Raw genomic sequence first — 26,973 nt, 5'->3', positions numbered from 1 at the left:
ACACTGGAAAGTAGAACTAGAAGTTTCTAAAATCCTCATCTGACCTCATCTGATGTTGAAATGTTTAGCAGCTGAGTTTAACAAAGATCTAACAATTACCAACTAAATGCTAGGCACATGGCACTGTGTAAGGTGCTGGGACCAGGGCAATAAGTCAGAATCTGCCTAGCCTTCAAGCACCTGGAGAGGAAGTCTGGAGGGAGATGAAAGCTGAGGGAGGTGGTCCCAGAGGACTCTGAGAGTCCTGGAGGGGACAGATTAATACTGACAGAGGTGGGGCAGATGACAGGGACCGTGTAGGAGGGGAGGGGACGTTTGTACTAGCCTTGACAGATGAATAGGATTCAGAGCAGTGGGTTGGTTGGGTAGAGGGCAATTCCAGGCCATTGAGCAACCGTCAGTTGGCAGTCGACAGTTGGCAATCATGTGCTGTGCAGAAGAGGACTCTTGGTAAGGATCACATAAGAGAAGTGAACCAAAAGTGAAATAAAATCCCGTGATCTCCAGGGAAATTTCTGAGTGGGAGACATGTGTCAGTGTATGAATTCCATGACAACTAGAAGTGAAACCTCTGAGAGCATCGTTCACATTTTTCAGTCAAGATTTGTAGGGGAGTCTACAGGAAACCTGGGTGTCAAGAATATATGGGGAAGAAGACGCAGAACCTCTGAGATGGACTTGACTCCTCCCCCAAGCAATTCTCCGCAGGCTATCTCTCAGGAGTCTGCCTCTCTGTTGCCATCGTCATTCTGTATTCTGGCCCTTGGTACCTTACAACCTCACTGACCATTTTAAAGGCCAACACTGTTCTCCTGGCTTTGTATTCTCAAGTCTCTCAGAAGGTGAACGTTTATGAAATAACTATACTCTGCCCGGCTCTGTGGTATGCACTCAATGCAACCTCCCTCAGCACTGCTCTGGGATGCACCATTTTCCTGTTCATTTCCCATTGCCTTCCAATTAGAGCTCAGATTCCACAGCTAGTCACTAAGAGTCATTGGTTCTCTTCTCCAGCCATGCTTTTCTTGTACCTTCCAGCCTTGGGTCTTTGACTCATGTATTCTTTCCCCTAGATTGCTTCTGCCTTGACTAGCTCTGTCTTTGAAGGCACAGTTCAAAGTCAGCTTCATCATGACCCCTTCCTGATTCCAGAAGTAGGAAGTGGTATCTTCTGCTGAACTTCTATATGTCACATAGTGGTTTCAACCGCTCATGTAATGTTTTCCACAATGGACTGACATAGTGCTTATTTGTATATACGTCAGGGATCCAGCTACATCTTAAACTATTTATGGGTCACAAGAAGCCTATTTACACAGGGACTGAGGAGTCTTCTGGGAAAAGATTAATCCTCAGAGGAGTCAGGCCTTGGTGGGGAGGGGACAGGGTGTCTATGATTCATGTCTCTCCTTTGCTAGAGCTCAAGTTCCTTCAGGACAGACACCATGAATGATTCACCTATTGAAGTATGTGGTGTCCAGCATAGTGTCTGACAACAAGTGGATATTTAATAAGTTTTCATGAGATAAAAGAATATTTACTATCTTCTCCTCAGAGCAAATCTGACTATATGTCAGACTTTATTGCTGAAAATATTAAGCTATACCCCAAAGATTTTCTTTTCACACATGTAGACCTCTAGTGTGGGCTTAGTGTAGGAGGTTCACAAATCCGTATCATGTCAAGAATTTTCCATAGACTGAGTAAATACGATGCCTTGTACCTACATGTCATGCTAGATTTCAAGTACATAAAACCATTGTGCTGAATTTTACATACCCACAAATTTATCTAAAAACCATATAGGAATCCAGATATCTTTTGCCATTACATATACCATTAGATAACAAAAGCACAACTTCTACCAGGTAAGGTCTGTTCCTTTTAAAAACAAAGACAGGGTGCCTCGGTGGCTCAGTCGGGTTAAACGACCAGGTCTTGATTTTGGCTCATGATCTCGGGGTCGTGAGATCGAGCCCCGCATCAGGCTCCACAATCAGCACAGAGTCTGCTTGTCTCTGTCCCTCCATTCCTCCTCTCACACGCTCACTCTCTCTCTTTCAAATAAATAAATTAAATCTTGAGAAAAAAACAAAAAAACCATAGACACACACATTAAAAGAAGTTCCCATCCTGTGAAGCCGCTGATATATACCACATGTATGTAACAATAGCTCTGCTTGGGCAGTCCTCTAGCTGGAGGGGCGGCACCATATCCCAGGTAACACTGAGCCTCAATTTACAATGTATGAGCTTGTTCGTTGTTTGTTTATTGCTTCATTTATTCTCCACAGTAGCCCTCAAGGATTGACAAGAGAGCCATTGAATTTCTCAAAATGGACAGGGGAGAAATATACTGTGAATTATAGAGGGAAGAGATAGAAATCAAACAAGAAAAGAAATACACAATGTGATTTCAGAAAAGAAAAACAATAAAAGAACGTAAAAACTATATGGAACACACTGAACAGTTCTATCAAGCACATAATTTGAATCCCAGAAGGAGAGGAAGGAGAAAAGGAGAAAATAGGACTCTGAAGAAAGTCCAAGCAGGACAAGGGGACAGAAGGTGATCGTAGGTGGGATGGTGACAGGGGCTGGAATGGAATGGCCAGGAGAAGTCAGCCAAGAGAAGTTATGAGGGAAAAGCATTTCAGAGAGAAGAAGTAAGTAAAGGCCCTAACGCAGAAAAAGAAGCTAGGTATGCCTGACGGGCACCCAAAAGAATAGTGTGGCTGAAACATGATATAGAAGAATGAGATCAGAAGGTAATATGGCTGAGGGATGGGCAGGTAGGGCTTGGTGGCTTATACATGGCCAGAAGGATAGGACTCACCAATCATGACTTTTGCTTCCCCACATTTCCCAGTCTCTTCAATCAACAAAGCACAAAGTTGATTATTAAGTGGGCCCATTTGACCACCTTTAGTCAGTGGACCCTGGGCAGAAGTGATTTGTATCCTTTCTGAGCCACAGCATCAAAAAGCTAGCACCAGAATGTCAAACTGTTTCTTTCTTCTGGTGACAGAGCCAGAAGGTCAAAATAGATTGAATCACCGAGTTGCAACATCATGACGGTTATGCTTATGAGTCATGCAGACTCTCAGTAGACTTTAAGAGAGAAATAAACCTTTGTGCTATTAAGTCATAATAAACGGATTCTAATATCACATGGTAAGAAGTTTGGATTTTATTCTAAGTATAACTGGAAGGCATTTGAAATTTTGAGCAAGACAGTGATGAGATCAAATACATGTTTAAATGACCACTTTGCTGTGTATACAATAGATTATGAGGAGGAGAAAAGGGAGAAATCAAGGGACCTGTTGTAAGTCTATTGAAGTTAATCTAGGTATGAAATAAACGTAGCTTGAAATTAGTGGTGGCAGCAAAGGCGGTGAATTGCATTCAGAATACATTTTGAAGATAGAGCTAAGATGGATGGAAAGACTCTAAGATTTTAGGCAAGGGCAACTGAGTGGAAAGTAGGAGGTAAAGTGGGTGAGGTAGTACTCAAGAGCTATAAAGCTGTTTGGTTTAAAGATCTTCAAAGAATAGGAAAGAAGAGAGAGAATACCTCCTACCTCCTCTTACAAAGTTCATAACCCTGATATCAAACCTGACAATGATATTACAAAATACATAGATGTAAAATTCCTAAAAAAATATTTGCAAACTAAGTTCAGAAATAGGTGAAGAGGAAAATACAACATAATACAATTGGATTTGCTCTAGGATGAAAAGTTATTTTAATATTCACATATCTATTAATGTAATTCATTAACAGAAGGGAGAAAAATAATCTCAATAAATGCAGAAAATCATTTAATGCAATTCAATACTCATCCATGATTTAAAAAAAAACCCTCAGCAAATTAGGAATAGAACTTCTTTAATCTGATAAAAACCTAATAACACACATCATACCTAATGATAAAATATTGGAAACATTTTCCTTAAGGTCAGGTATGAGAGAAGGATGTCTTCCTTATCCCTTCTACTCGTCCCTGTACTGGAGGTCCTACCCAGAGCACCAAGGCATCAAAAGAAAAAGGAGGAGAAAGAGGTGGAGGAGGGGGAAGGTATAAGTTAGGAAGGAAAAAATAAAACCATCATTATTTACAGATGATGTATTTGAATCTATGGAAAATCCTGAAGACTCTACAGATTAATGATTACAGTTGATAAGTTATGTAAACATTTGATTTATGACAAAGGGGACACTGGACAGTAGTGGGGATAGAATAATTATTTCAGTAAATAGTGCTCAGTCTATTGGATATCCACTGGAAAATAAAGAATTTAATCCTTACTTCCTCCCATACACAAAAATCAAATCAGGTTGATTGTAGATCTAGCTGTGAAACGTAAAACAAGAAAACATCTAGAGGGTCATACAGAGGAATACCGTCAGGGGAGGAAACGACTTCTTAAACATGACACAGGAAGGACTACTGATAGAGGAAAAGATTGACAAATTTTTATATTGAAATTAAGAACATATGTTTAGGGGCGCCTGGGTGGCTCAGTCGGTTAAGTGTCTGGTGATTTCGGTTCAGGTCATGATCTCATGGGTCGTGGGATTGAACCCCGCATTGGGCTCCATGCTCAGTGGGGAGTCTGCTTGAGATTCTCCCCCTCTGTCCCTCCTCCCACTCATGCTCTCTCTCTCTCTCTCAAATAAATAAATAAATAAAACTAAAAAAAAAAAAAGAACATGTTCATCCAAAAGACATGATTTAAAGAAAAAAGAGAAGATTTACAAAGTGGGAGAATATATTTGAATATATATAAGCAATGAAGGATCTTTAACTTGAATATTTAAAGAATTCTTTTAAATCAATAAGCAAAAGCATACAAACAAATAGAGAAATGGGCAAGAATAAGAACAGACACTTCACAATAGAGGATATCGATATGGCTAATAAAAACATGAAAAAGTACTCAACCTTATTACTCTTCAGGGAAATGAAAATTAAAACCACAGCAATATGCTGCTACCTATATCCAAATGGCTAAAACGTGTTTTTTTTTTTTTAATGACAATGTCAACAATTGGGAGGATGAGAAACAACGAGAACTCTCACATACTGCTGGTGGAAATCTTAACTGGTACAATCACTTAGGGAACTGTTTGGCAGTATTTCCTGTAGTTGAACATACATGTACCCAGTACCTGAGCAATTTCAGTCCTAGGTATATGCCGCAGAAATGTACACATATGTGTACCAAGAGAGGTGTTCAAGAGTGCTTATATCAGTACTATTCATAATCACCCCAAGCTAGAAACAACCCAAATGCCCATCAGCAGTAGAATGGGTAAATAAATTACAGTATATTCATGCAACAAAGAATTGCAACAGCAATTTTGCAAACAGCAACACAATGAACAAACTATTGAGAGAGAGAGAGAAAGAGACAGATACCCAAGGACTTCCAGCTGTTTTGGTCCTCAGCTGTTTGACTGTCCCCAGACTAGGCTCCAAACATGAGTGAAGAAGTCTTTGAGATGACTCTAACCTGAGCCACTATCTGAACATGACAGCATGAGAGATCTTGAGTGAGAACAGCCCAGCTGGGCCCAGTCAAGCCCCCCATGCATCAGCAAGTAAACTATTTTAAGTCACCGTTTCGGGTATGAATGTTACATGACAACGGATAACCGGAATATATGTTGAAGTATTTAGGGAAAAAGTGAAATAGAATGTGTTAAATTTATAAATCCACTTTAAAATGTTTGAGGAAATTTAATTAACTGAGTTTGTTAAAGTCCCCCTAAAAACTATTGTTTGATGCTAGGGTCCTAAACAGAACAAGAGATTTGTAAGTTGAACTTAAAAGCTTAAGGGAAAACTAGGTTTCTAAATTTCTACTTCCATCAGTTGAATCTAACTGGGAAATAACAAACCAACAAGCGAGCAAACCGTGAAAACTTCTTGGCTAGCTGACTTCAGAGACCCCTTCAGACAGTTCAAAGAAACAACATAGGGAAAAAAACCCGAGTGATTTATTGAGTGCTTGCGAGGTGCCACGCCATGTCTGAGGTGTGTTACCTAAGTCATCTCATTCGACGCTCACGACAGCCCCGTGAGATGGGTTTTGTAAGTCCCAGCTTCACAGGTGAGGCTCAGAGAGCCTATGGAACTTGCCCAAGATTCTGCAGTTAGCGAAGGATGGCATCAGTACTTTTGGGTGCCTTCTTCTGGAAGGAAGGCTGGCAAAGGCAAATTTGTACAGTCGCTGGGGACGCTTGGTGTAGCTGCAGCGCCGGCGTCTCCTGGTTCTGCTCCGAACTGGCCCGTGAGCCTTCCGTGGGTAAGACGGGTGTGCACTCAAGTGACCTTCCTGTGAACCTTAGTGTGGCCAGAGAAAAAGACAGCCCGTGGATCCTTAAAGTTCAGGAGTGTGGGCTGGAGCCAAGGGGGCCTGTCCCCTGGACATAACTTGAGAGTAACTGTGGAGAGGAGTTCTAGAAGCTGTGGAAAGAAAAAGAGGAAGGATTTCAGCACTGTGGCTCCAGCTGGCTTGCCTAACTTCTCAGGGTTCTTCTCCGTTTTATTTTCTTCTGCTGATTCCCAATGTTTTAGCTGTACCTGAGGCCTGACATGGTGGGGGCAGTTGTATCTTTGAATCATTTCATTCTAGAGTATTAGGATGAACCAGCTTTGAAGTTTTTCAGCCCCACCTCTTGTTTCACAGGGGAAGAGACCAAGAGATGAACTCCCAGTGCTTCCTATGAAGAATCTACAGAACTCTACTTCCTGTCTGGCACTACTGCATGAGTTTCCAAAAAATCGATATCACAAAATGACGAGTTTAATAAGGCCCCTGCCTTTTATTTTCACAAAGAGAGGGGTAGGTGAATGAGGCTTGCACAACACAAGCAGGAGAACAACGGCGCGGGCACGGGTGGCAGGCTGCTGTGATCCAGAGGGCTGGGAGGGCGCCGCGGCCTCTGCCTGAGCTGACCCAACACGGGGCCTTGGCAGGCAGAGCGGTGCTACCTTCAGACACCCAGAACCCCAGGCCCCGGGGCAGCTCCTGCCATGCCACAGTCGAAGGCACGTGTTCCGTTCTAGGAGTCTTCCCAGTGGTTTCTGTGAGAAAAGTGTTAACAAAACTGACAGCTACAACAGCACCTTACAGCCGCTGCAGAGAGACATTGCGTGTGATGACTAGAGTGTGACTAGAGTGGATACAGTGTGATGGTGTCCTGTCTCCCCCTGAGCCAATAAAGGAAAAGAGGTGAGGGTCTGGCCAGTTGTTGGTCACGCAGGGGCCGAGGAGCTCCTCGTGTGTGTTTTCTCTGGTTCTCCACCTTTCTGCTGACCCTTCTGTTCTCAGGAGCCCCTGCCAGTTGCCAGCTTCCCTGGAAAGCCAGACTGGGGGAAATGAGAGGGAAAATCGTGTGTCTCTGACGGAGAGAGAGGGAGATTGCTAAACAATTCCACACATAATAGGATACTGAAATACCTTAAGCACTCATCCCGCGCTTTACGCATTACAAACTACCTTTATATACATTCTCTGAATTACTCCTAACCGCAACCTGCTAAGGTAGACAGTGGCTACCTGTCTACCTATTAGTAGGCATTAATTATGTATGAGCCTCTCAGTCCTGTTCTGCTGATGCGAAACTCCTCTAGACGGCGGCTGAGTGACAGAACCAGAGTCAGCTCTTAGAATCACAGAATCATAGCATCACAGAGTTAGAAGGCACCTTACCAGCAATAACCTAGGGCATCCTTCTCTCAGAGCCCGAATCACCTTACAAGATCTCTGAGATTTCCTCTTCTTCCTGCTTGGCCTCTTCCAATGGTGAGAAACTCACAACTCCATGAGGCAACCCATTATTAACACTGAGCAAAGCCCTTCTCCTTACGACAGTCAGCCCTCACCTCATTTCTGCCCTCAAGAACTACCCAACTGAAGGCAAATTCTAATTCCCCTTCTTTTTGAAATGTGGGGCTATCACTCTTGCTCATCTCTCCCAGATTAAACACCTTCAAGTCTTTCTACTGTTATTCACAATGATTCCTGATGTAATGAATAAATTCATGAAAAAAAATTCATGATACCTGGCACAGCGCCTCAGATATATGGTAGATACGCAAATGTTTGTTGAATTGGTTCTCTGGCCCTTGGCACTATTGTACCGGTCCTGTGTTCCTTCCCTGACCACAATTAGCCTCCATGTTATCATCTGTTTCTCATTTGCTTGCTTATTTCAATAATAGGGAGAAGGCAGCAACGTATGGTTTCTACTTTCAAATCACAGACTTTTTGGAATAACTTGAAAACATAATCAAAATTGGCCAAATTTCAAACTTTCAATTAATTTGTTTCAAGCTTTCAATTAATTTGTGCTAACAGACTTGTGATCTGACTTCATTGCTCACTCCAGAGTTGCATTCGCTGAGCATCTCTGGTAGGAAGACGCCGAATGGAGCATTTGCAGAGTGTCCGCAGCATTCAAGCGTGTCGTGAAGGCCAGGTTAATGTGAGGTCTCACTGGAGGACCTTGCATGAGTGCATTAGGCGGCAGTGCTGCTCTGCCCACTAAAAGGAGCAACATTCAATCCCGGGCACCACCAGACCAAAAGATGCACTGTCTTCCACAGAGAGCTCTAATGGAAGCCCTGACTGTTTGTAGCCAGGCCTGGTGTGAGGGACAAGCACCTGTGTCCATGCGATGAAGCTGTGTCCTTCTCAGTGAGGCAGAACTCAGCCGGCTTCCTGCCTCTTCTGTCGGTGCTGTGCCGGGATGAATAGCTATGAGCTTACAAGGCTGCTAACTGAGGAGCCAGAGAATAGACGGTGAGGTGTGCCCTGCACTGTAAAGGACACAATAGGAAATTGCTACCTAGCACAAGGGACTAGGCTTACTCATTAAAAGAATAGCCCTAGAAAGGGTCTGATGGCAAATGAAGTCAAACCAAGCACCCCAAATCACAGCTCCAGAAAAGGGTCTCTGGTTTAAAGTATCCCATTATCACAGACTGAATTGAAAGCCATCTGAAATTTGTGCAACTTGACCAGGTTTTCAAGTTGTTCTCAGAACTCTGTGGTTTGGAAGTAAATATGTTTTTTACTTTCTATCACTTAAATAACAAACATTGAAAAACCTACTCTCTTCATATTGTCAATACCAATACTTTAGAAAGGGAGTTATATGAGCAGTTTGCTCCTCTTGAGGTTCAGAAAAAGCTGGATCTGAAAAGGGGCATTTCATATGAGAGTGTTAAGGGTGGAGGAGCTTCGAGACTGAGTGGTGACCCCCATTCACATAGGACACCTGCACCGTCCTCACATGGTAGGGGGTAGCCTCTTCACAAGTACAGCACGGAGGGCATTTCTAATCAAGCAGGACCCACAATTCAGCACGGAGGACAGTCCCAAGTCAAAAGAGAAATTGTAGTGAAATACGGCAGAGTGTTCTTGCTGAAAGACACCCAGAAGTCCTGGGTCCTGGGTCATTATACTGCTAACTGTTTCTTTTTTCCTCTTCTGAACAACTCATCCATTGCCTTCTTACTAAAGCCAAGAAGACCTTTGGGGTCCAGCTGGTCCACACACTCAAACGCAGAAAGTGAGGTTTGGTGACGTTGTGTGGTTTGCAAAAAGTAGCAGATCCAGACACAGAAGCCAGAACTGGCTCTTTTTCTGGCTTATCATGCTGCCTCCTAATGTCTGGGAAAACTCATGCAGGAAATGTGTAGCCACGTGCAGCTGGGAATGGTCACACTTTCACTCAAATGGTTTCATCTACAGGCAGAGGGAGAGGTACTAATCTTGGAAGAGTATGGATTAAAGACCAAGATGAGGGTGCAGGGTAGTTTAGGGAGAGAGTAAGGTAGGAAAGTGGGGGGGAAAAGGAAAATAAGGTAATAGAGAAATACGTAAATGATAAAATGGGGAAAAAGGAAGGGACAAGTATAGAGATGAGAAATTACCTAAGAAGAAGAAGGAAACGGCTTTTTTCTTCTTCTGAGCAGCAAACGGAGGCAACCAAGGACTGAGCAGAAGTCAGAAAGAGGAAAGAAAGAAGAGCAAATAGAACCAGGAAGAGAAGAAACCCGGAAAAACACGAGAACACTGAGAGCTGCCAGGAGTGAAGAGTGTGTACAGGGGGTGGGCATGCTGGAGAAAGCGAGGGAACCACAGGATGGGACCCGTAGGCATGGATGGAGGTGGACAAGTAGGACGGAGAGGGTGAGCACAGCGGGAAAGGGGCGATGAGTGCGCTCAGTGCAAATGGAGGAAGTCAACAAGCGATCTTGGGTCCTGGAGAGATCCACGGAATTACTCCAGAATCAGCCCAATTATGGTTCTAGGGGCACTGGTACTACAGGAGATGACGAGCTCCATACCCATAAAACAAGACATCTAATTTCTTATCATTCACTTCCCCTGCCTCTTCCATCATTTACATAACATGTTTTTACAAAATATACAAACATTCACTCATTCACCTTGTGTACCCTGGAAACCTTCCTCACTGGGCTAGTTTCTTGAAAAATTTGTCCGTGCTTCCCAAAGGATGATGGGTCTCTTAGGCCCCTGCATTATACACACACACACACACACACACACACACACACACACACACGCTTGGAAATGCCTTCCCAGTTGGCAACAGTGGGATTTTCCTCAGGAAAAGCCAGGTCTCCACCATGGCTAGGTGGAGTCCCAGAGGAAAATGTCACTGCATTGTGAGAGCAACCAGGGGGAATATGACAGCAATTTCCCAGAACTACTCAGTAGAGCTTTCTTGTACATTCTCCTGAGCTGTGAGGGAAATCCTGTGCTTCCCTTAGGTCCTCCCACATTTGTGCCCATCCACCTCACACAGGTGTGGTTCGGGGGAAAGCCAGGCTGCTGTATACCCATATGATCATGGTAACAGAGCAGCACCGGCCCCTGTCTGAATGAGCAAGGCACTCTCTACTAGGCAAGAGAAGAGCAGTGGGCCATTTTCCTCCTGGGGTTACCCGCCTATATCACAAGCCTCTTTGAAATTTGTGATTTTAACAGAGCTAGCTGCCAATCCAAGCTAAAGAGCGACTGCTTTTTAGAGCTGCCGCTACACCCGGAAGAACTGATAGGCATTAGAACCATGTCAGCTTTTTTTCCCCTTTAAAACGCATGCCACAAATAAAATCCCCTTGAGCCCTGGCCATCTATGGCCTTAACTCTTCACACAAACTTGCAAACAATTTCGCAACCATTTGCTTGCTCAAAATGTCAGCGAGCCCGCTTTCCGAAATGCAATCACACTTAAAACTGGGTTTAAAACACCCCCCATGCCTCACATGCACCTGGAGTGAGCTGCTACTGCAAGGTGGGGCTACCGCCAATTTCTGGGAGTCCTCTGAGAGGACAGGCTCCATGAAAGAGTGTTTTTGCCCTTACAAGCCGAGTTAAGGCCACCTGTTGGCAGGAAGGCGTCCGCGGCCTTCTGAGTACTTACGCAGGGTCCTGAGCCGGGCGGCTGAGCCCGTGCTCGTCCTCCCTCACCTCATGTACTCCCCATCACTCCTATAATCCATGAACGACTCTGATCCCGACACCTCCTCAAAATCCTCCAGCACCAGACTGCTGGAGTCCTCACCCAGCACGCCGCTGTCGGGCCTGGACATCCTGGCCCGGGAAGGAGGGGCAGGAGGGCCGGTGGCGGCCGCAAGAGGAGAGCAAGGGGGCGTTTGCTGGGCGGATGGGGGCATGGCCGGCTCACGGGCTTCCTCATCCTCCTTCTCCGACTCTGGCCCTGTATCAGAGGCCGCGGGACCCAGGACGTGGTAGAGGCTGGGGAGACGGATGTCGAAGCGCAGCCCAAACTTGGCAAAGAGCTTGTCATTGAGAGCGTAGAGCTTCTCTGAGATGTCATAGCCCAGCAGGGCCGAGAAGAGGTGGGAAATGTATCGCTCTTTGGTCAAAAGAAGGTGGAGACTTTTCCGGGGCCAGGAAATGTAGCTACATGGGGTCTCGGCAGTCAGAGTGACCTGAGAGGGGTCCAGAGAAGAGAGCGGAGGTTTAAATTAGACCATGTGTCCATGCTTAACACAGAGAAACATACAGTTACTCAACAAACGGCTGCACTTTTGTTGAAGAAACTGTGGGAGCGCCCGCCATGGCCTTGCCCGGAGGAGGTCCAGTGAATGACTTGACTTGTGTGCACTGATCTGGAGGGGTCCTTGTCAGGGGCCCTGGGTCCAGCCATCCACTCACTGGGCCTTCAGCCCCTTGGAGCCTCAGTTTCCACGTCCAGTCTCCTCAGCTCTCACATTCTGTGGTCCCATGGCTGATACCGTTAGCAGCTAAGGGAGATTCTGAGTCTGTTGTGATCTTGTGAGAGAGACGGGGCCTCCTGCTGCTCTGAAGATAGGCTGGCAGGCTGATGACAGTTTGTTTTGAGAATAAAGAAGGATAATATATTGCAGGAGGGATTAAGGGAGAGTTGGAAAGCAATTCAGTTAGAGAAGAGCTTCTGACTAGGCATGCCAAGCTGCGTCAAGTGGCAGAATGCTGGCCTGGAATTCAGGCCCAGGAAGCTGCTCTTGACGGGGCCACAACAAGTAACCAAAGCGATCTGATGGCTAAAGTCAGAAGAAGGGCATGAAGGAAGAGGAGCTCTTAAGAGCACAAAGTCGAGGGCACCCCACTCTCCAATTATTTAGCCACCTAGGGATTTCCAAGCATTCACTACCGGCCCACGACGCAAAGCTGAATTACACTTGCAGGTAGGTAATGTGTGCCTGGCACGTAGCAGGTGCCTGATAAATCCTTATTAAGACACCGACGAGTGGTAAAGCTAGCGTTAAACTAGAAACGTGCCTAGAATAGTAAAGGAATAGGGTGTAGAATCGCACAATTTTCTATAATTGGATTGGCCACAATACTTCATTTTTTAAAATTTTTTAAAGATTTTGTTTATTTATTTGTGAGAGAGAGCATGAGAGGGGGGCAGAGGGAGAGGGAGAAGGAGGCTCCCCACTGAGCAGGGAGCCTGACACCAGGCTTGACCCCAGGACCCCAGGTCATGACCTGAGGTGCAGTCAGATGCTGAGCCACCCAGGCGCCCCATGGCCATAGTACTTTAAAAATGAGAAGGCCAGGGGCGCCTGGGTGGCACAGCAGTTGGGCGTCTGCCTTTGGCTCAGGGTGTGATCCCGGCGTTATGGGATCAAGCCCCACATCAGGCTCCTCTGCTATGAGCCTGCTTCTTCCTCTCCCACTCCCCCTGCTTGTGTCCCCTCTCTCGCTGGCTGTATCTATCTCTGTCGAATAAATAAATAAAATCTTAAAAAAAAAAAAATGAGAAGGCCAGCAGGGCTCATGGTGAAGGTTTGTGAATGGAGACAGTGGAGATGATGGCGATGATGACAGCAGCTAACGTTTATTAGGAGGTGACTGTGTGCCAGGCATAGTGTTCAATTCTTCATGTGGATTTTCTAACTAAAGGTAGGGTTGACTTCCAACCATCCTTTCTTAGAGATCTTCTCTAATCCTTTTAATTCCTGCATTGTGTCCCAGAGCTCCCACTACCCTCCTCTCTTCTCCCCTTCTGCAGTACCCCTTGTCCACTTTCTTCACTCATTTCCTCTCCTCTGCTTGTTGCCCCCTATTCCCCAGCACTGAAGTTGGGCCCCTAAATTACCCCATCAAGGCTGGGAGCTGGCTCCAAGTTCCAGCTTTCCCCCTTGACCGGCTGTGTGATCAGAGAAATCACCTGGTCTCTCTGAACAGGCTGCCTCATGAGGAAAAGTGCCGAAAGTCGTACTCACAATCTGCCCGCTGTCTGCCAGGGCCCGCGCTGGAGCTGTACTTACTAACGATTCCCAAAGCAGACATCAGAGTCCTGACCCTGAAGCAGGTGTGTGTCAGAGCCACTCTGGACATGACCAGCGCCCTTGACGCCAAACACAAAGACCATGGGCATGCTTACGAACATGATCTTACTTCCTTCCCTCTTAAAATAAATTGAAATCCTTTTTCTTCACCTCACTTCTTTCGCTAGCTACCACCTCATTAGTTTACTCCTCTTCTCAGCAAAACTCCAGGGAAAGAGTTGCCTGTACCTGCTATCTCCAGCTTCTCTCCTCTGTCTCTGAGACCAGCTAGGCTTTGCCCCTTGCAGTCCACACACGCTGCTCCTGGTAAGGTCACCAGTGACCTTTAACATGCTGTGTGACATCAGTTTTCCTGGTCAACCCTGCTGATGCTCCCTCCTCTTTGACGTGCTTTCTCTACTTGGCTCGCAGGGTGCTTCCCTTTCCTGGGACAATCTCCTGCCGGCTCCTTTGAGGTTCCTTTTGATCTCCAGCTCCTACACACTAGAGTAGCCCAGGGTTGGTCTGTTCTTAAACCCTTTCTCTCTCCAAACTCACTCACTCAGTGGACTCATCCAATCCAACGGCTTTAAATATCACCCGTATGCCAGAACTCCCAAATCTGTATCTCAGCCTCAGACCTCATTCCTTAATTCTAGACCGTGCAGCGTCTTCATTGAAATGTCCACAGATGACACAAATCTAACATAGCCAAAAGCAAACTTCCTCTCTTCCCCCCAAACCTATTCTACTTGTAGGTTCCCTTTTTTCAGTTGATAGAAGCTCCATCTCTCCAGTTGCTCAGACCAAAAGTCTAGAGTCTCCCTTGATCGTCTTTCTCTCACACACACTAAATCCGAAGCATTAGGAAATACTTTTGGCTCCATTTAGAAAATGTACGCACTGGTCCTACATGATGTGGTTCCTCATCCTGTCTTTGACTTCCTCTCCAGCTATTCTCTCCCCTTCCTCTCTCTGTTCCAGCCACACTGGCCTCCTTTCTGCATCTCAAACATGCTAGTCCCTCCCACCACAGGGCCTTTGCACCGGCTCTTCCTTCTGTCTAATATGCTCTGCCCTCAGCTTTGCAGAGCTCACACTGCCACCTCCCTCAGGTCTTTGCTCAAATGTTACCTGCTCAACAAGGACTTCTATGACCACCCTATTTAAAATTGCAACTAGGCCTCTCTTATACCACTCTATTTTTTTTACTAGCCCTCATTATCTTTTAACATATTACATAATTAATCATTATGTCAATGGCTTATTTTTTATCTCCCCTACTAGAATGCAAATTGCATGAAGGCAGGGAACGTCCTCTGTACCATTCACTGATACATTCCAAGCACCTTTAACAGTGCCTGGTGTATAATAAATGCTCAGTAAACATTACAGAAGCGAATGAATGAGTCCACAAATCTTATATGCTGCAAAACAACCGAATGTCACTTTCTCAGGTCCCGTATAAAGTCCTTCCTCGAAGGTCTTCAGGAAACCTGCTCATTGCCTGGTTCCCACATGTATATGTGCATATGTCTGTAATGAAGTTTTGACAACCTTTTTCTCTATTTCTCATTTCAGAGGCTGGGTAAATGGATTAAATGAAATAACATATGGAAAGAGGGCTCGGTCCAGTAAGACACAATGTAAACTGGAGAAATAATGAGGATTTCTGTGTGATACCTCCTATGCTATGCTCTGTGACTAACAAGAGGCTCACAGTGCTGAAGAGTCAATAAATTCTTATTTAATTGGATTGCTGAGAGGCGTGATGGAACATTGATTCATTTGTGGTAAACACAATGAGAATTATGATTCGGTCACTGCGGATTGCCCTATTAATCTGCAAAGATCGTAACTGCAAAAGGCAAGGACAGGATGAACTATAACTCAGGATAACACCTGACATTTGCAAAGAGGAAATAGGACTTTACACAGCCAATAGCGAACGTGTGGACCTCATTGCTCCCAAAGGAGGTGTGCACTAAAAATATAAATGGGAGGAATATGACGGTAGCTACATTCCAGGCTGAGAGGCCATCTGGGGTTACAGCCTCTCCTTTCAAGCAGAGCTTAGGGGAGGACACCCGGCTTAACCACCACCTGTTCCTCGGTGTCAGTGTCAGAGACAGAGGCTGGTCTGGCTGGCTCAGGACCTGCCTCGGCCCTCCCGGAGGTTCTTAGGGGCCTGAAGGAGTTCTCATAGAAGACTGCTGGGCTGGTTGGAGAGAGCGGGGGTGTGCGTGGTGGACGGGGAACATGATCAGTGGAGGTCTATGGCTGGTGGCCCAGCAGTGGGATCGGGATTTCCTCTCAGGGTCTGTTCTCACAGAGCCAGAAGTCAGGGTGGGGCAGAAATAGGCCAGCCAGGTGGCCCTGCCTGGCATGTGTCTATTCTGGGGTTAGCTCTTGGGCTAGCTTAAGGGACTCCCCAATAGAAGTGGTAAAAGTCACAGGGAACCCAGTACTAGCAAACTATCTGGACAGGGGAGTTCCTATAATAGGGTGTGTGTGTGTGTGTGTGCATGTGTGTGTGCACGTGCACACGCGCACGTGTGCATGTGTGCGTATGTGTATGTGCGTGTGTGTGCGCGTGTGTGTGTGCATGTGTGTATGTATACACTCCGCTCTACTGGTGCCCTACTCATTAAAAAAAAAAAAAAACAGTAATAGCAGAGCCAGGCAACTTCACTTTACCACTTTCTAGGTGAAGACCTCGGGCAAACTGATGTTTTGGAGGCTGACTTTCCTTGTTTGTTAAGTGTGGAGTGTTGTGAGAATCAGTAAGGCAATACGATATTTAGTGCCTGACACATACTAGCCATTCAGTGAGTGAGAGCTACAAAGCAAGGAACTAAGGTTTGAAGGTTTGCAGAGAAGAGAGCAGGGGCCAAGCAGCCAGGCCCTCACCTTGGAGTGTGTCTGTGAATGCCCCATAGAGTTCTCTGAGACACCGATTCCACTGTCAAGCCAGTTCAGCAAACCTTTATTGAACACCTACTGTGTTCAGGGTACTGTCCTTTGGAGCCTGGGAATAGAGAAGAGGAAGCCCAGATTTCTACCTCAAAGAGTTAGGAAAGGAAACCAGATCCTTATGGCAGAGAGCAATCTGTGCCCAGTCAGCATAAGTAAAAGGGATAGAAAGGCACAGACAGGAACACAGGGTTGTGGGGATTAGAAGCTGATGAGGTCAGTCTGGGCAGGCTTCAGAGGAAGTAAGATGCCACAGCCTCATTTAGAGAGGGAAATGCATTTCGGAAACATTAGGGGCCAAGCATGGCCCTTGCAAAACAGTGGGATGTGTTTAGGGAAGTACTAGTCCTTCCGTTCCCGGATGGCTGGTATGAGCAAAAAGTGTGAAGGGGGAAGAGCTGGAGATGTGGCTGGATGTCACCGAAGGTCTTAGGTTACTCTCTAAGGAGTGTGGGTTCTTATTTTGTGGTCATGGGGCTCTTCTGGACGAGTTTTAGGCACAGGAGTGACATGGCCTCTCAGGGGTTAGCACCTCCCTGCCCGCCCCCACTGCTGGCAGCCCAGGCCCTCTGTCCTCAGGCGAGCGCTCCCACCCCTAGCATCACACTGGCAGTGGTTCAAAGATGTGAGTGGGGAAAGATGGGGGGGCATGATCCTGGGTCACAGTGGTTTGGGGTGGGGCAGTGCCGCCACAGGCCCCCGATTACCTGGAACACGCCCTCCTCTGAGGGCTGCAGCGATTCCCACTCGGGAGAGTCCATGAACTGGTGCGGGAAGATGTAGTGCAGAAACTGCCCATCCTGGCTCACGCGAACCCTGGCAAAGGGAGAGAAGAGACCGTGTGGGAGAAGGCTACCCAACCCTCTTCAGTCGAAATTACGTTTAAAAATGGAAAATGGTTAGGACCCAATATGGGCTTTTTCCTCTTTCCCCTGGAAGACTCAGGGTTTCAGCTTCAACCTCTCTCTAACGTTGATTTATACCAGGAGAGGAGGTGTCTCTATCAAACAAAGGGGGGGCAGTTAAAGAGATCTCTGAGGTACACTCCATCCATTGGGAAGGAGCTATTGTTTCTTTTTTTTTCTTTTCCAGAACTTTACTGGCCAAATACATACGCATGGAGTGCTTCCTGTGCTCCTGGAAGTCTGGAAAAGCAGAGAAGGGTAGGATCTGATCCATGCCTTTAAGGATTTCACAACTTAGTGGAAATCACAGGTGTGCAAATAACTGGCTGTGAGTCTCTGTGTCTGTTGTGGACAGGAGACTAGAGGCAGGAGGCTGATTAGTTCTCTTCAAGTGCACACTTCTCAAAGATGACATCTGAGTTGACTTTTGAAAAAAGAATAGGATGCCAAGAAGCCAATGAGGATGGGGCTAGATGGTGGTGGGGTCGTCTGTTTTCTCTTCTGTGCTCTCTCCTTTCCTCCACCGTACTAGAGTTTTAGTGGGGCCTGCGGTGACTCAGGTAGATGGCATGTCCCTACCCCCTTGCAGCTAGGTATAGCCACGTGATTAAGTTCTGGCCAAATGGAATATCAGCGCCCCAAATCTTGCTCCTATTGAATGCCTGCATATATGCATGCGTACAAATTACCAAAGACCATCACCAAAGGCTATTTATTGCCTGTGGTGTTAGCCCATAGTCTCTGATGACAGACACACAGTTGCTCCTACAAGACCAGGTAATATATGGAGATAGCCAGGCAGAACTTCCCTGAGAAAGAAAAGGATACAAGAGAACATGAAGTGCCATGCTCTCCTACCTCAGGGCCTCCCCGTAGTCTGTCCCCTCTAGCTGGCCCTCTTCCCAATCTCTACCTTCTCCTCGGGTCTCAGCTTAAACATTCCTTCTCCCAGGAAGTTTCATCTGACCTCCCCAGAAAACTTAGCTCCACCAGGTACGTGCCGAGTGCACTTTGCATTTCTCCTTGGAAATATGTCTGTGATAGTATTTTTCATATTTTAACACTGGATCCTAAGTCCCCTAGAGCTTTTAATAAATATTTTTGGAAGGGGAAAAGTAAGAAAGGAAGGTAGGAATGGAGGGAGAAGGAGAGAAGAAAGGAACAGTTGAACAAATTGTGTGAACTCACTTGTGTTACCATAAAAGGGGACCAACATCTCAAGGAAAAGCTTCTCGAACACAGGAAGAGAGACAGCGGGAGAGAACAAGGGGGTTGGTGGATATACCAGATCCTCTTACCAACTCTTCAGGCAAAGGATCTGACCACTTGAGCAAACTATGAGGAGTGACATCATTTAAAGTATAACATCTGATGAGCCCGCATGGCTCCCTGAAGCCATTTGAATTGGTATATTATGCCTTTTATCATGTAAGTCTCTTCTTCCTTCTTGATCCCCTGGACCACAGGTATTTCCTCCCACATGAATGGCTCAGACAGTTAGCGGTCTGCTCAGGAGGCTGTGCATGAGAGAATTCTGTAGGAGAGAAACTCACCCACAGTAAGCCCAGCTTAACAAGGTGACAAACTTTGGGGAAGTCACTTGGCCTTTCTTAAAAGGGACTGGTTGCATATTTTAAAATAAAATAGAAAGGGCATCTGAGGTTTCAGCAAAGGGCTCCAGATGAGCGCCCGCACGTGATATGGGGGAGGTCTGCACAAGAAGCCCCTACTTCCTGCACAGAGCTCTTGTTCACAGCTTTGAGGTGTTCGGTACCTCAACTGTAACCAGCCCAAGGTACCATGATTCTCCTTTAAAACTGGAGCCTGGTCACAGACGGGAAGCCTCTTCTCCCAGCTCCAACTTAGCAATGTTGAGACAGGATGACATCGAAAGATAACAAATAAAACTCTTACTCCAAACCTTGAAAAGCAAGAAAAAAATTGTCTAATTTCTGACTCAGGTTTTTAATGCTAAGTATACTAGGAAAAGCCACACGGAGGGGGCAGGCCCATCTCTCCCCCTCATGGGGAAGCAGTCTTCTACAAGTTCACGGTACATTCATCATAAAAAAAATAGCTGAATCATACAATAATCATGATATACTTCCATAAACGTACACCACCCAAGTGCTGTGGGCCCTTCCCCCACCTGTCTCAGCTCCGTCCTTTGAACAGAGGAGTTACAGGCAGCAAATAACATCCTGGATCTCCTGGATGAGAATGTTTCTTAAATTGTCTTTATTTTATTTTATTTTTAAAGATTTTATTTACTTATTTGTCAGAGAGAGAGAGCACAAGCAGGGGGAGCGGCAGGCAGAGGGAGAAGCAAGCTCCCCGCTGAGCAAGGAGCCCGAAGCAGGACTCGATCTCTGGACCCTGGGATCATGACCTGAGCCTTAACCGACTGAGCCACCTGGTATCCCAAATTGTCTTTAGTTTAAGCATGGAACTGTAGGTGTCAAACATTTGGCAACAGTCATGATGTACTTCTATTAACACAGGTATTTGTTCACAAATAAGTCCATTTGTTTACCTTCAATTTATTCACAAATGAAATGAAACGTCTCCCCACAAAATCTCATAGATCATTCAACCCAGGACTCTCGAGTCCAAACAAAAACACACGTATACCTAACACTTTTGATTCTACACAGTAGCACAGAAACGCGGATTATTACTACTAGTAGTCCTTGTAGTACCGTCATCATCATTCTGAAACTCCTTTTTTCCCCACTGTGTGGTTGGCAGTCTTATCTGGTTACTTTTTTATTTTTTTTCCCTCAGAATCAGAGCCTTCTAATAAGATTACTATCTTATCTCTTCTATCACCTTCTCCCGGTCTCAAGAAAGCAGGGAAGGAAACTGAGAACAAAGCTTTTGAAATCTTTGCTTTCACAGAGGTAGCCCAAGTGTCCCAGGTGATGCAGTTCACTGTCTGATGCTTAGCCCCACATGTAAGTCCCACTAGGGCGATATTTCAAAGATTCTACGACAGCCTACCAAACATACAGCATGGAGCCCTGTGGTATTTGTTCAGAAGATGTCAGCCAACGGCCACACTCATGTATAGGCTAATTGGACATCCACTAATCTCGACTAAGACCATTTCTGCTCGTTTCTGCTGTCACCAATCCTAAAAGGAATCAGCCAGTTACCTCCACCAAATCCTCAATGAGACACGTGTGGGCATCACTACTCTTCCCTCACCGTGTGGTCTTTTTGGTACTTGATCACTGGTCTGTAAGAATCTCAATAGAACAAATGGGAATGGAAAAGTGGACAAGGCATATGTCCTCTCCATATCTGGTTGTACACCAAATGGCTTTCCCAAAGAGGCTATATAGGATATCCTCAACATACCTGGGGCGGTTTCCTTGATGCCCTGGCAAGGAGCAGGCACTGTTCCGGCACACAGTCGGTGCTTAGGAAACACTGAATACACATGTAAGGAACAAATCGACCTTATTGAAATATTCAATTTTTCAAAGCTTACAGAGATATTGTGGCAGCTCAAGCCTGACCCGCTGGTGTGTGTAATGTGTGTGTGTGTGTGTGTGTGTGTGTGGTCATTTTAGACCCAGGTTTAAGAAACACACTCACCCCACACCTCCCAGCACCAAGTGCACACATAGTCCTTCCTATAAACCAAGAAGATACCTCATGATCTTATTTCCTCTTGGAAAATGCTAAGAAAGAGGAACCAAACCCATGCTTAGAAAAAAATCTGTTTTTGTTTGTTTGACTTGCCACATCCTTCCCTCAATGGCAGGAGCCTCAGAATGGAAAGGGACACACGAGGAAACGAGAGGCATGGGCAGAGGGCAGAAATGCTGAGCAGCGACAGAGCAGCTTACCGGCCAGAGAGTAGCAGGGACAGGCGGTTGATGGGTGTCTCGCCCTCCACAGCGTAAGTCTGCTCAGTGGCCAGAGTCAAGACCCGCTCCTCACAGCAGCGAACAATCTCCTTGTACACCTGCAGAGGCACCTGCAGGGGTAGACACAGAGTCTTGTAGAGGGCGTCGAACTCCTCGGGGAGGGTGTTCCTGCGCAGGCGGTCTATCAGGTACCCCAGCTGCAGCAGGCAGGCCGCCGCCAGCAGGACGCTCCAGAGGATGATGTCCAGGCCGCAAGCATCAAACCAGCCCCACATCACGCAGCACACGTAGCCCGTGCCCAGGAAGCCAAAGAGGTAGAAGCATCCGTACACCCCGCTGCCCCCCATGAAGCCCAGGAGCAAGAAGCAGTTGGCCAGATGGTAGACGGCCCCTTCCAGATCCCGCTTCCAGCCAACGCACACTGGGCCCTGCCAGAGAAGCTGGCTCATGGTGCTGCTGTTAGCACTCATCTTCAGAGTGTCTCAAAGCCTGGCCGGGCTCTAAGACTGTCCCCACATAGGAAATGCAAAAAAATGGATTAATCTGTCCTCCCAGGAGTCTTCTCACGTCCGGCTTCTTGCCACCAACTCCACCTTTCCTGAGAGGAATGCTTCCAGTAGCTTTGGGAGCAAGTGGCAGAGCATAGTACACTTCATGGAGGATTTTTAAGCTTGTTTTCCCTCTCTCTTCCCTTCAGCAAGGCCCTGGCCCTCTCCACAGAGCCCTGGTGAGCTTCCTTGCCTCCAGGTTTCTTAGGACTGTCTTCACATTTGGCTCTCGGCAGAAAACCTAAATTGTCCCGAGGCAAAGCTAGGACTCTGGGCCTGAAAACTTCAGCCGTGAGGGATAAAGTGGCCACATCCTGCTCTCAGTTGTCCCCAACCAGAATGAGGAGAGCCCAGCACGGGAGGCACACTTGTGTTCCATTTGGAATGCGTCTCTCTTGGCACCGGAAGAAAGGGTGACCCCAGATGGATACCATGTTTGGAATTGGAATCCAAGAGGTACTGGCAGTGAGAGAAAACAGGCCAGGCATACAGGCAGCCTGGCAGAGCACTTAACATATCTCCCCAGAGGACAAGACCTCGGAGCCAGGGAGGCAGGCAGGGGAGAGCAAAGGAAAAGTGAGCACAGAATTTACCACAACACCTCAGGCAGGATACTGTTCAGAGTTCCTGTGGGGACGGCTAGGGGCTCTCCTGAGGTAGGAGGACACATCAAAGTAGGAAAGTAGGGGACTATTATAAGAAAAAATCCTAACAGTGAGAACTGGAAAACCCCTCAGAGGCCTTTATTAGGTCACATTATAAACATCACAAGGCATTTATTTGACATCCATTAAACAAAAATGACTATGCAAAGCAGCTCTTTGAATTCTAAGCTGACTTTCTCCTGCATATGTCTCGATCTAGTAATATAGTTAATACGATGGTAATACAGTACTCAGACCATCACCCTACCCATTATTTGCAAATTATAGTAACTACCACCTATTAAACACCTACCAAGTGCCAGACCATGATCAGGTACTTAATACACATATTATTTAGTCATCACATAACCTTTCCAAATAAGTATTGTCCTCCTTCCACATCTGAAAGAAACTGAGGCTCATAGAAGTAACAAGTTCCCATAGGCAGTAAGTGGTCCAGCCAGGATTTGATCCCAAGTTGGACTCTGCTGTGTGCCAAGTAGTTTGCACAGTAAGTAGAAATAACTAGATCCATGACTCCCAACCCCGCATGCACCCCCACCCCCGAAGTCTGATGACGTCCAAGGAACTTCTGGACGAACCTGGGGTCTATTTTGGGTCATCAAAAAATAAATCTGGAATATGCAAACATTAAGACACGTCCCTCTGGCTTCCAAATGACTCCATGATTTTTTCCCTTGCTGCTAGTTACTATTTATTATCAATGTTCCTATTGCCCCTGAGATGGGGTGGGGGACTCAGTAACCATCTAGGACTATTTGAGTACTCAATCCATAGGGATTTTTATTATACTGCTGCAACCTAACTAAAATTAGTAGGAAATTAGAAATTGGCAAATGTGCTGAGGAGTAGAAGTTTCAACTCAACAAATATTTACTGGGTGCTTGCTATGAGCCAAGCCCTTAGAGAATCAGATTCCTAAGAGCTTTCACTCTATCAAAGGAAAGATACCTCAAAAAACAATGGCAATTCAGTGTGTGAATCACAATAACTGAGTTAAGCTTAAAGAGAGGTGGCTGCCTAGTAGGAAGGGTGGTGTGCAGGAGGGAAGACGGAAGAGCTAACACTGGATTTGAGGCACAGGCATTGAATTAACCAAGTAGGTAGAAGGAGAAGAGCATTTCTAGTGGTGAGAACGGCAGAAGCAGAACCACAGAGCTGTGAAAATGCATGACATGTTGAAGAAAGCCAGTTTTTTTCTTTCTTTTCCTTTTTCTCTTTCTTTCTTCTCTTTCTTTCTTTCTTTTTTTCTTTTTAAAGATTTTATTTATTTGAGAGAGAGACAGAGAGAGCAAGCAAGTGAGCATGGGGGGGGAGGGTTCAGAGGGAGAGGGAGAAGCAGACTCCCCGATGAGCAGGGAGCCCGATGCGACGAGGGGCTCCATCCCAGGACCCTGAGATCATGACCCAAGCCCAAGGCAAATGGTTAACCGATTGAGCCACCAAGGCGTCTTTTTTTTTTTTTTTAATTAAAATCAACTGACTGACAGATGTGTATTTTATTCCCTTCTTTCTAAAGTTGAGGAGGGGAAATTGGTGGAAAAGGAAAAGAGCTAGAGAGGGCCTCGAGAAGGCAAGGCCCTGCCCCCAGTCTTCCTCACAGCAATGATATGGATGTCATTTGAGCAGTAGACTTTGGGGATTTCCATATGCTGCTTTTATGTCACCTGCCTGTCTCCCGACCAGCCCACTGACTTTAGCAAGCAGCAGCTGTTCCTCCCTCCACCTTAGTCATGCACCCAGAGCTGCCAGAGTGGCTATTCCTGCCAGCTGTGAGCCAGGAAATCAGAAACAGGAAAGGAGAAGCAACCAAGGCTCTGCCCGAGATAGGATTTCAAAGCAGGTCATCTTTCTCAGCAAGCCTGACGACTGCGCCTGGGCCGGCCCCGACCCGTTAAAGAGACAGGCAGACCCACTGACTGTTATTCTCAGCCTCCCTCCTTTGTCAGTCCACATACGTGTTCATCTGAGGATGATAACATTTGTCAAGCAGTTATTGTTTCCTCGTGTCATCCCACCGTACCTTTTGTTTTTAATGGAAGAAACAAACTCAGGTTAAGGAAGGTCACAGAGCTAGTATGTGAACTAAAGCGTAGGTCATTTAATTTGTATGCTCTCTGTGTAGTCCCACCTTGCTAGGTACCTTTGGGAGTTTATATGTATCCACATACAGGCTCCTTTATTGCTCCAGGGGATTTGACTCTGCTTCGGGGGTGAGGGTGGGGGGTGGCATCACCGGTGCATAAACTCCACATGCTGCCTGCAATGACAATGACATTGATGCCAGAAGGATGGGACCTGTGATGGGAATACAACAATGCCAAGTTGTATCTTGTTTGTTTTTAAAAACACATTTGCTAGGGGTGCCTGGGTGGCTCAGTTGTTAAGCGTCTGCCTTCGGCTCAGGGCGTGATCCCGGCATTCTGGGATCGAGCCCCGCATCAGGCTCCTCCGCTGGGAGCCTGCTTCTTCCTCTCCCACTCCCCTGCTTGTGTTCCCTCTCTCGCTGGCTGTCTCTCTCTCTGTCAAATAAATAATAAATAAATAAAACCACATTTGCTAGAACAGGGAAAAAAATCGTGTAAAAATGGTATGTCCTTTTTTCTAATTAATTAATTTTCAAAGTAATCTCTATATCCAACATGACCCTGAGATCAGGAGTTTCATGTTCCACCACCTGAGCCAGCCAGATGCCCCCAAGTGGTATGTTCTTATAAGGAGCTCCACAAACATGCACGCAGAAGCACAGTAGAAAATATTGGGGGAGAATAAAAGGAAATGCACAGAAATCACATCATCACACCATTTGCTGAGTTGATGCAATTCAATAAGCATTTATTTAGGGCAAAGTATGTGCGCCAAGCACAGGGATATGAGGATGAGCAAGACAATCGTCACTTTCAAGGAACTGCTGGTCTAACGAGGGAGACTGACCCAGAAATAATTGCGATCCAATGAAATAAATATATCTGGGGGTCAAAGGAAGCACTGACTGGGGAGAAAGAATTCAGAAAAAACATCACAGGGAAGGTGACATTTAAGCTTGTCTAAAAAGATGACGAGGTGTTCCCCAGCTAGGAGGAGGGCATTCCAGGAAAGGAGAACAGAATGTGAAGTCAAGTCCAGAAGTAAAACAAAAATACACGACATCTTCTGGTAACAGGTATAGCCTGCTGTGGGCGAGTCAAAAGGAACAGCAGGACACGAGGCAGGAGAGGCAGGCGGGGGCTGGATTATGAAGCCAGCGGGCTAACCTGCCTCTCCAAGTGCAGCTGTGAACGACGGCCGGTCTGTGAGCAGTTACTGTCCATGATAAGTACAGAAACCGAGAGAACTTAGACATTTTTATAGCAATTTGACAGAGGGAATTAAGGCCTTTTAATGCAATAAAAACTTTGGGATTGTAGGGTATATGTTTTTTAAACTGTATTATTCCCATCTTCCTAGTAGTGGTTGTTAATTGGAAAAAATTAAACCACATATAGTTTGAAAAACACTGAGCTTGAAATTAATCCTTTCCTACTATCTATTAAAATAGAACAGAGGCATGATCTAGGCTTTGGACACACTGCTAAGTTGACCTTAGCTAGATACTACTGTTTGTCAATCCTGTAGCCTTTCCTCATTCCTTAGTTTACGGAACTGTGATTTTGCTTGGGCAATATGTTAAGGAAGGTGGGCTTCTCCCTCAGTTGCCAGAGCCTGAAATAAGACTGGTCAAAGCCGGGGCGCCTGGGTGGCACAGCGGTTAAGTGTCTGCCTTCGGCTCAGGGCGTGATCTCAGCGTTATGGGATCGAGCCCCACATCAGGCTCTTCCGCTATGAGCCTGCTTCTTCCTCTCCCACTCCCCCTGCTTGTGTTCCCTCTCTCGCTGGCTGTCTCTATCTCTGTCAAATAAATAAATAAAATCTTTAAAAAAAAAAAAAAAAAAAAGACTGGTCAAAGCCAAGCACGATATCCTATTCCCCTCAATGGCAACTGCCTTACGAGTGGGCATGTGACTAACGGGATGTAAGAGGAAGTGTATGTGGGAGCTTCTGGGAAAAAGGCTTCCTGACAGAGAGAAGGCCTGCTACCTTCTACCCTGGCTTGACCAGTGCAGCCAGTGCAGTGATATAATGCTCGGAACTACCATGAGATGTGATATACCTAAGGATGAGAAGGATAAAGAGCTGAA

General features: G+C 46.1%; 1 protein-coding gene across 3 annotated transcripts; it reads right to left on the bottom strand.

Moving 5' to 3' along the window:
* Positions 1-3,167: 3,167 nt before the first annotated feature.
* Positions 3,168-26,723, bottom strand: POPDC2 (popeye domain containing 2). 3 transcript variants are annotated; one of them, XM_057306638.1, is made up of 4 exons: positions 21,562-26,723; positions 17,510-17,618; positions 11,518-12,002; positions 3,168-6,476 (listed from the first exon to the last, which is right to left on the bottom strand). In XM_057306638.1, the coding sequence occupies exons 1-4, from the start codon at positions 22,050-22,052 to the stop codon at positions 6,470-6,472; spliced, it is 1,092 nt and encodes a 363-aa protein (XP_057162621.1). In that variant the 5' UTR covers positions 22,053-26,723; the 3' UTR covers positions 3,168-6,469. The 3 variants fall into 3 exon arrangements, with proteins under 3 accessions (XP_057162621.1, XP_026349919.1, XP_026349908.1); XM_026494134.4 differs by having other exon boundaries at positions 11,612-12,002; positions 21,562-24,925; XM_026494123.4 differs by having other exon boundaries at positions 6,367-6,476; positions 11,471-12,002; positions 21,562-24,926.
* Between the last annotated feature and the right edge of the window lie 250 nt (positions 26,724-26,973).

The sequence above is a fragment of the Ursus arctos genome, unplaced genomic scaffold (genome assembly GCF_023065955.2).
Source record: "Ursus arctos isolate Adak ecotype North America unplaced genomic scaffold, UrsArc2.0 scaffold_4, whole genome shotgun sequence".
NCBI classification, from domain to species: Eukaryota; Metazoa; Chordata; class Mammalia; order Carnivora; family Ursidae; genus Ursus; species Ursus arctos.
The sequence above is the reverse complement of the archived record's forward strand: the minus strand, read 5'-3'. Positions and strand labels throughout refer to the sequence as shown.